Source organism: Erigeron canadensis, chromosome 2, assembly GCF_010389155.1.
Source record: "Erigeron canadensis isolate Cc75 chromosome 2, C_canadensis_v1, whole genome shotgun sequence".
Lineage (NCBI taxonomy): Eukaryota > Viridiplantae > Streptophyta > Magnoliopsida > Asterales > Asteraceae > Erigeron > Erigeron canadensis.
Window position 1 is genome coordinate 12,242,722 of NC_057762.1, and position 9,473 is coordinate 12,252,194.

Genomic DNA, 9,473 nt, shown 5'->3' on the forward strand with positions numbered 1-9,473 from the left:
TTGTATTGCCTCTACTTTTTGCTCGCATCATCGTCTTTTCTCCCTCAGGTATCCCATGACCCCAGAGAGTTCAGTTTGAAGGAGGGTGTCTTCTTTGATATCAGCCATGATTCGTGTCTTCATTTCATCTTCGGTCAGACGAGGTCGGTGAACATTTTTTTTTATGATGAGGATGCCATTTGGTTATAATAGAATGAGTTCTTAGAATGTGAAAATATATGATGAAAATGCAACTGAATTGAGCTCTGTGTTTGTATTTATAGAGTGACAATACAACTAGCCATTCAGGGACTGGAAGGGTAAATGTATTTGAATTTTTGTCCGTTTAAGGGACTCAAAGTGTAAATATTTTGAATTCTGCAGTTGGAGGGACTAATTGTGTAAATATTTAGAATTTTAAACGTTGGAGGAGCGTGTTGTAGTTTCTCTTTAAATACTGGGTCCTTCATCTGGAACATTATCTCAAAATACAAACTTTTATACATTTCAAAAATGTCTTCTTCATCTGGTAAAATGACTGTTGATCAAGTGCATGAGGGTATCATGGTTGATATCCTTGACCACCAAAAGGTCAAAGAGGAACTTCTAGTTGTTATGCGAAAAATTAATGCGAAGAAACAATGTTGTCGAGAAGAAATCGATTACATACAAACCGGGTATTGTACTGATCTTGAGTGTTAATACTTTACTTATTTGCAAGAGAAGATCGATAAGATTACAATTGTTGTGCAAGAAATTGCTTTTGCAGTCATGACTTTGGACCATCTGATCATATGGGCAAAAGCAATGAATAATTTCTGTTCTTGAATTGCTTGTGTTGTATGTTTCTCTTTAATAAGTTTGTAACGTTTTTAAATTATAAATAAATTTCAGTTGTTATTAAATTACAAAGCACACATTTTTTATTAAAATACTTAAAGACATTACATAATTCAGAACACTAAAACACACTTAATTAAAATACTTAAACATACTTCATAACTCAAAACAATTAAAAAGCAACCATGATAAGCTCTCTGAAGCACTGCTCGTAACGGAAACGCCTCCCATACTTCTCACGGTACTCCTGATGAGCCATTGCACAAAGCATCTCATCATCGACGATCCTCCCTTGTGCATTCAACCTCATATAAATTGCCTCAAACTGCTTACATGCTTGCCGAATTATTCTCATGTGGCTTGCTACTTGATTTTTGCTCCGTGGACCTTCAGTCGTATCCCTTTTGAACAATGCAGTAATGTCGTTCCAAAAGTTTTCGCTTGGGTTAGCCATTTCACATCTACCGGTCACTGGGCAGGATGCCTCAATATCTAACACCTCGACAACAAAAGATCTTCTGCTTCAGTCCACGGATGCGCCATTTGGTTAGAATGTTTGAATGAAACAATTTGATAAAGACAGAAAGGATTTGAGGTAATATTGAAGTATGTGTATGTATATATAGGAGTTGGAAAAAGAAGAAAAAAATGGCAAACCCGCTCCTAACGTTCGAATTTCACTAAAAAAAAAACGGTCACTTCATACGCTCCTAACGTTCACTAGCATCGGCCAGAACTACCTATATGTTTACTTATTTGTATTGTGTTTTTAAAATAAATGAAAGTTTAGGGTTTATTTGGTTAGTATTTTTTAGCAAAAAATTGACAAGTTTAAGCACTACACCACCTCTTTTAGCTAGTTTTAACTTGTTTTTGACTAAACCCACGTTTCAATGCCTCATTAGCTTAAAACTTACCAAAACTTATCAATTTGCCAAATACTAAACCCTTTGCCCATGATGTTTTTGAAAAGTCAAGATAGAGATTTTGTAAAACAAAAAAATATAAAAAGGAAAATAAAGTTCAACAAGCAAGCCCAACAACTAGATATATATCGAGAGAAAATAGGAGAGAGAAAAGGAAAGAAGAAAAATGGATAGGATGTTTTCAGTGGAGGATATTGCGGGCCACTTTTGGTCCGAGTCGCCGGCGGATGAAGAAGAAGAATCATCAACTTCATCATCGGCTCCTCGTAAGAAAAACAACAACAACAATAATAACGATAATAATCAGAAATCAATGAATAGAAGTATGTCTGAATGGGCATTTCAATGTTTTTTACAACAAGAAACTACATCCTCATCTCTTCCTCCTCCTCCACCTGAATCTACTTATAATAATGCTGCTGCTGGGGCTGATGACATCATCAAAGATCAACAAAACGATAACAAAGATGACGATGATGAGATTAAAGTCAAACAAGACAACAATAATCAATCAACTCCTCTTCCTCGTCCTCCTCGTACGCTTGATGGACCTCCAAATGTTCCGATTGATTCCGAGGAGTACCAAGAATACCTAAAAAGCCGTCTCGATCTTGCTTGTGCTGCTGTTGCTTTAACTAGGGTATATATATATATATATATATATTATATGTGTGTATTGGATCTTTTATTTTATCATTTTTTATTGCTTTATAAGTTTTACAACTGTACCGAATCCGGGTATAAGCGGGGTATGGGAAGGTAAGATGTGGGCATTCTTGTGTGTACCTAAGGGTAGAGAGCCTGTTGTTGTATATAATGTGGTATGGTTATTTCAATTAGAATTAGATTTTAAACCAAGAGGTTAAGTAATAAAGAGAAGAATATCGGAGATTCATATTTTGTGTTTGTGTGGGAGACGTTTACCGTTTTGAGGAGTGTGATATAAGTGGGTGAACAGGTTAGGTTTTCCATGCTGTGGTTATTTGCCGAGGACGAGGCTTTGACATAGATGTACGGTTATCCCCGTGACTGTTTCCAAACCGGTTCCTTTTACACCCCTAGATGTTTACCTAAGGTAGTTTGAATTTATACTTTTGCAAGGACATTAAGACACTTGGCTTCTAGGCTACCTTTGGTGTCCTAACCAGTGCTGGTAGAATCAGTTTGTGTTTATTTTTTAATGATTTCTTCTATACAATTGTGATCTCTGATATGGATTACGGAAGATCCAAGTCATGGGACGGTTAGTAAGTAAAATGCCCAATTACACTGCAGATTTTATAACCGTTTCTGTATTTTCTTTTATTCTTCCGTCCTTCTATTAACAAGATATGTCTAATTGTTGAGCTTATCAGCTGTCTGCTGTTTCATTTAAAATTTTTGTTTTAGCTTTAAGATGCATCAAGGTTGAGAGGTTTTTTACATATAGAGTAGAACCACCATTTTCAACATATGGAGTTCAAAAAAGATTTCCATGTAACTTTGCAATCACTAGGGCTGTTATTGTTACAAATTCAATCCTGGTCACTATGGCCTGACATTTCATATTTAATCCTTTTATATTCCATATCTAAATAATACAAAACCTGATGTCTAGAGGTTGCGACACTTTTGTTACAAAGTGTACCAGGCAATTATTACTGGTTATAATAACTTTATATTCAACACCTTTTTTTCCTTTCAAGTCTTTTTGGTAGACCGTGTCATTAATCCACGGGGTTTATGCAAAGCCCCCCTCCCCTCCCCTCTTCTCCCTTTTGAAGGCAGCTGTGGCTCATATAAATTGTTTGCATCTAGCGTGATTTGAAATATCTGCTTTTTCGTTAGAGTTATTCTTGTTCCTTGCAATTGTACCAAGAAACATTGTAAAAAATGTACTTTCTATCTTTATCTGCTATTAAATAGCTAAAATAGTTCATCATTAAGATTAGCGGGACATATTAGTGTGTCGCATTTCGTCCTAGCAAAATTAGGGTTTCCTTCTAATATTAGTAGAGCTGTAATTCTGAAGGCATTTATTTATGGGATATCTTGCAATGTTCAAGCCATTCTGCAATTGCTATTGAAAAGAACTAAAAAAGTTCTTCGTGCTAGCAGAAAATATTGATGACTTGATGTTAGTTTATTTTGATCTGCTCTATCTAGTATCTATCAATGATTCTGTACTCTTCTTCCATTCTGTTGCTGATTTATGTGATGTGCTCTGTTTAATATTAATATCCGGGTTTTCCTTGAGCCTAAAGACATTCATGCATGTGCAGTCAGTTATTTTCATTGTAATAAATTGTCTACATATGTGGCTGGCCTGTCTTTAAATAGGCATACTTGTATGGGCGTGCATGTTAGTGTTGTTATATTCATTTGACATTCTGGATGGGGGGAAATTCCCATGTATTCCAACTTTTTTACAGTAAAATGTATGCAAAGTAAATTGCTCTTGCCAGATCTGTAACTATCATTCCGGTCAAATATTTTTAACAGTTTCCTTTTCCATTTTATTTACTCCTTTGACGTAGTTCAAATTACAGTATAACATGAGTACATGACTACATGTCCTTATCAATGTTTCTTTCCAACTTGTTAGATTTTTCTCCTGACATGGTGTTTTCTCTTCCTACTTTATACTCTTTCATTTCTTTCTTTTTTTTTTTTGAAAGGTAAATTTTGTTCACATACACCTCGACAAATTTTATACTCTTTAATTTCTTATCGTCTTCTATTTAAATATGTAATATATTGTGTGACTTTCATTTAAGTGTTAATTTAGGAACTATAACTTATGTAGCTCACTCTTTTCTGTAGGCATCTTCTGTAAAACCTCAAGATTTCGCTGCTTTACCTGACAATGGTTCACAGGCTTCCATCACCTCGCAGTTGGGACATCAACCTTCTTCTAAAGGTTTGTATTTTGAACTTGTTAAATTTCGAGAAGTAAAGTCTATCGAATTGATTAGGAATTAGGATATATCTACTTTCATAATCACCTTATCACGGGACTAGGATGTATATGTGCATCATTTGCTGTTTTCCAGAATAGCAGTAATACTGACTTCTTAATACCTAATTTTTCTCTTTCCCATTTTTAGCTTACTTTTTATTTGACCCGTTATTAATAAAACACTAGCCAAGTTGGCCCATTTATGAGTTAATGGATAAAGTTGCCAACTTTAGTCATCAACATACATACCAAGATTACAAGATATGAATTTCTCATTTCTGTATCTAGATAGGAACAAAGAATACACATAAGTTGGCCTGAGATCTAATCATACAAGATCATAAGATATCCTTTTCAGAAGTGAGACATTCAATTTATCAATTGTGTTTGTGATTTCATTGTGGCTTTTGTTTAGGTTAAAAGAATATTGTTATTAATTTGTTCTATTGCTTTGGTAGTCTCAGATTTTGATACAAAGCTACCAGGTAAGGATGGTAACGGACCTGTTGCGATCCCTTCCTTGCCTGCTATACAAAAGAAACCTACAATTCCAGTGAAGTCAGCGACAAGTGGGTCATCACGAGAACTGTCAGATGATGACGAGCTTGATGGAGATACTGAAACAACTCAGAATATGGACCCTACAGATGTTAAACGTGTTAGAAGGTAAGATGTATATGTGGTGAAGTGCTTTGAGTGATGGATAAAAATGGTTTCATTTAAAACAAAAATAGATGTTTGGTTTGAGCTCCCCTTTTTGTTTTGTTTTATGTAATGGTGATCCACTTTTGTTTTTTCACATACAGCCCTCTATGTGTTTGTAAATAGGGCTGTACATCAGTACAAAGATGGAAGCATATTTCCTGGCTGATTTAAAACGCTATTAATCTTAAACTGGATTATGAACTGGACTTGAACTCTGGGCTAAAGGATTGAAGCCTAAGCTGCTTAATAGACATTGTTTTTTTTTGAAGTAAAAGTAAAAAAAAAAAAAAAAGGGAGTCATGTTTTGGAGCACACTGAAAGTCTGGGACTGTGAACTGTAACTAGATTGGTTTGTTTGGTATAACTGGAAACGAATACCACAACTATACTGGTTCTGGATCTGGACCTGACAGAACGGTTTGCCGCTTTTCTTATTTGTCTTTAGTTTTACATTCGTCCAGTAAATACTGTACATTAGTTTTACATTTGTCCAGTAAACAATTAAGTACATTGTCTAATCTGGGCGACTTTAAAACATCTGAGCGCTTCCTTTTGGTTAAGTTTTCAATTTTTTCAAGTTTGACCTGTTATTAATCAGTTATATCTCAACTTGAACCATTTTTGTATAAATGAATAAAATTTACCGACACTGCTATCAGCATGCTAAATCGTGCGTGAACTGTGTAGATGATGCATGTCATATATTTCATGCTATTTTCTTCCCTGTACTGAAAGGTCTGAGACTGTATGTCATATTTTTTTTTCAGAATGTTATCGAACAGAGAATCTGCTAGACGTTCAAGAAGAAGAAAGCAGGCCCATTTGACTGAGCTTGAGACACAGGTCTATTATTAATATTTTCCTAGTTATAATAAAAATACACAAGCAGCATAATAGAATCCTCTATCTATGCTTGTTTCTAGGTTTCTCAATTGAGGGTTGAAAATTCATCATTATTGAAGCGTCTCACCGACATAAGTCAAAAGTACAATGAAGCTGCGGTTGATAATAGAGTTCTTAAAGCTGATGTTGAGACAATGAGAGCAAAGGTCAGTGCTTCATGCTTATTAATTTAGTTTTAACTATAACTACTTTGGTACTTGTCATTTTGTTGCCTGTTTTCTCCGTACATGGATAACTTTGGTTGCGGAATACTTACAAGGATCACATATTAGGGTGTGTTTTGTTCAAGGGTATGACAGTATTTGCCTACCTCAAGGTTTGGGTTAAAAGGAATACTCACAAGAAATACTAGGGTTTGAGAGATATGGATTAAATGATTGATACTCAGAAAAGTTGGGAATCCTTGATCCCTATCTCGAGGGTTGGGTTAAAAGTGCACTCCCAACCATTCCACGGTATTATAAGAGCATAAGACTCATTCTCATAGTGATTCCTTACTGCAAACTAAGAGCTACCCGGAACACGCACCAACTCCCTGGCTTCCTGCTTCCCTTTGCAACTTTTAGCCATGCATGTAGAAAAGGATACTTTACTAAAACTAACTGGCTTAATTTTGTTTATTGTTTTAGTTTGTGTGTCCCTTTTATTGATTTGGGGTTAAATAAAACTCGATCAGCATGTGGAGGGAAAATGAGAAGAAATGAAGTTGCTGATTGTATGTGTTAAAATTACTTTCCAGCAAGTAGATTGACAAATTTAAGTAGAAGTTGAGTGACTTAACGGGTTCCCTTTTAACTCATATTTAAGTTTTACTGTTTGACCGTACTGAATAAAGTATAATCCAAGTTAACCCATTTTTACATAGATAGAACCTGATGTTTTTGAAGAACATATACAGGTGAAGATGGCTGAAGAAAGTGTGAAAAGAATTACTGGCTTTAACCCAATGGTTCAAGCGATGTCTGACATGTCAACAATGGGTCCCATTCCATCCTATTCTTGTAGCCCATCTGATGCATCGGCAGACACTACGGTTCCTGTACGAGATGACATGAAACACCAATCCTTCTACCAGGGACAACCTACTCCTCCCGCCACCAATCACCACATACCAAACACCCAAGTGCCCCAAAATACTATGGTAAACCTCCCGCCAGTAGAAAACGTTCAACACCCAAATGCTGTGATTTCAGAGGTGGGACAGCAGAAGATAGGTAGGACAGCTTCAATGCAACGCGTAGCCAGTTTGGAACATTTGCAGAAACGGTTTCGTGGAGATGTTGGAGGCTCGTCTTGTGGGACCACTCAAGGTGGGGGTGACCGCTAGCAATATGATTGGAATCCATCCCTAACTGAAAAGGTACCCTTGGGAATGATGTACCCGATCTTTTATTGTCATTCTTATGTGCAGTAGCTTGCTTGATCAGAGAGCTTGATTTTGGAATTATTTTGTGTCAAATATCAGTTGGTGTTCAGTTATTTAAACTGTGCATATTCCTTCCCTCCATTGAACAAATTCCTTGATCTTCATTGAACAACTGAAACATGAAATGTAACCAGTTAAATTTGTATGTTTCTAGACTTGCTTAGTTTTATGCACTTCTGTTCATGATTCACGAGGACCCTGTCAATGTCATCTTGTTTCTCGATCGTTACTTCTCTTGAAGAAACAAATTGGTTCTGTGCTGGAGCTTAGAATGGTTCTGGAGTACTTCTGGTTGATTAATTGTTTTATGTCGAGGGTCGTTTAAACAGTTTATTCTCCATTTCTATTCTATTTCTATTAAAAAGCATCTTAATAGTTCATGTTTTGGTGGATTATCCGATTAAACTATTGAAGTAGTTTTCAAGAGCATCCGAAGTGCTGTGAATCATGCCACTAAAAGAAATAGTTATTGCAAAACGAGTATTAATAAAGGGGCTGTTTGTAGACAAGGGATCACACACTCACACAGTACAATTGTACAAAATGACTTCAAACTATTTTTCGTTTGTTTCTTTTTTTTTTTTGCCTCGAAAATCAGAATCAGATCTAATAACACACCTATACTGCTGTACATACAAATCTTATATTTGTATATATTTTTCCTCTCTGTATATGGGGATGTTATATTATCCATATGATTTTATTTGGTTAGTATCACCTCCTAACATTACTATACATAGAGTAAAGTTATTGCGAGAAATACAAAATTGTCGAAATACGATAATTAATTATGACCATTAGATTAAGTAAATCAAAGGTTATTATGTATCAATGGTAATTTTGTAAATAAAATTACTCAATTAAACGAGGATAGAAAAGGAATATTAAATTTTTTTTTAAAAAATATACATTTAACTTTAAAAAAAACGATAACCATCCAACGAAAAACATGGACCTATATTGATATTTATTCCTTTGTTTTTCATTCACTTTCACAGTATTATCATTTATTAAATCATGCATATATATATAGTTGATCATAAGTATTAGTATATTCAGATTGATATAGATCTTGTGCAGATTATTAGCGCCATTTGTTAGCTATGATTGGGCCTAAAATTACGTTGTATACTGTTAGCTATGATTGGTCCTAAAATCATGTTGTAATCTCCTATATATTGTGAACATCGAATAGAGAAGGGTCGAAGATTCAATCACCAAAACTATCATGGTATCTGAGCCACTTGTAAATTCCTACCTCTGATCATATTATTTATTTTTATTATTTTTTTTCTTTTAGGCGTCGGCTAAACCCACCCTCTCCCTCTTGTTCATCTTTCATTCTTCTATGAATCCCAAACTACACCCTGCTATCACTATTTCAAATATTAAAACTTTCATACCCATTACCCTTGAAGTTGAAACAGCTAATATGCCTCATGGGTTGAACTCTTCAAGATTCATTGTCGCGCCTTTCAAGTACTCGATCACTTATCCCCTCAAAAAGAAAAAAAGCATCATCAGCTTGAGGCTCAAAGGAAGCTGACAAGGTCAAATCGGCTCCCACTTCTGAAGATGTTTGGAGTCATCTCGATGCTATCGTCCTCCAATGGATCTATACCACCATTTCAAACGATTTCCTGAGCAGCATCATCCGTCCCGATTCAACCGCTTGCTTCGCATGGACGACTTTGAAGAACCTTTTCCATGATAACCAGGCTACACGGAGTTTGCAAATGTCAAACTTGACTCCTTT

The 9,473-nt window shown here is 35.5% G+C and overlaps 1 protein-coding gene across 2 annotated transcripts; it reads left to right on the forward strand.

Annotated features, from left to right (window-relative positions):
• Positions 1-1,861: 1,861 nt before the first annotated feature.
• On the forward strand, positions 1,862-7,907 carry LOC122587036 (light-inducible protein CPRF2-like). 2 transcript variants are annotated; one of them, XM_043759105.1, is made up of 6 exons: positions 1,862-2,385; positions 4,548-4,644; positions 5,142-5,349; positions 6,156-6,231; positions 6,312-6,437; positions 7,190-7,907. In XM_043759105.1, exons 1-6 carry the CDS (start codon positions 1,912-1,914, stop codon positions 7,616-7,618), a joined length of 1,410 nt encoding a protein of 469 aa, XP_043615040.1. In that variant the 5' UTR covers positions 1,862-1,911; the 3' UTR covers positions 7,619-7,907. The 2 variants fall into 2 exon arrangements, with proteins under 2 accessions (XP_043615040.1, XP_043615041.1); XM_043759106.1 differs by having other exon boundaries at positions 5,148-5,349.
• Positions 7,908-9,473: the final 1,566 nt, after the last annotated feature.

Bases quoted from the DNA above. Each gene is read 5' to 3' on its own strand.
- LOC122587036 (XM_043759105.1), top strand. From the start codon at position 1,912: ATGGATAGGATGTTTTCAGTGGAGGATATTGCGGGCCACTTTTGGTCC. The intron at 2,386-4,547 runs GTATATATATAT...TCTTTTCTGTAG, and splicing joins CTGCTGTTGCTTTAACTAGG to GCATCTTCTGTAAAACCTCA. The intron at 5,350-6,155 runs GTAAGATGTATA...TTTTTTTTTCAG, and splicing joins GATGTTAAACGTGTTAGAAG to AATGTTATCGAACAGAGAAT.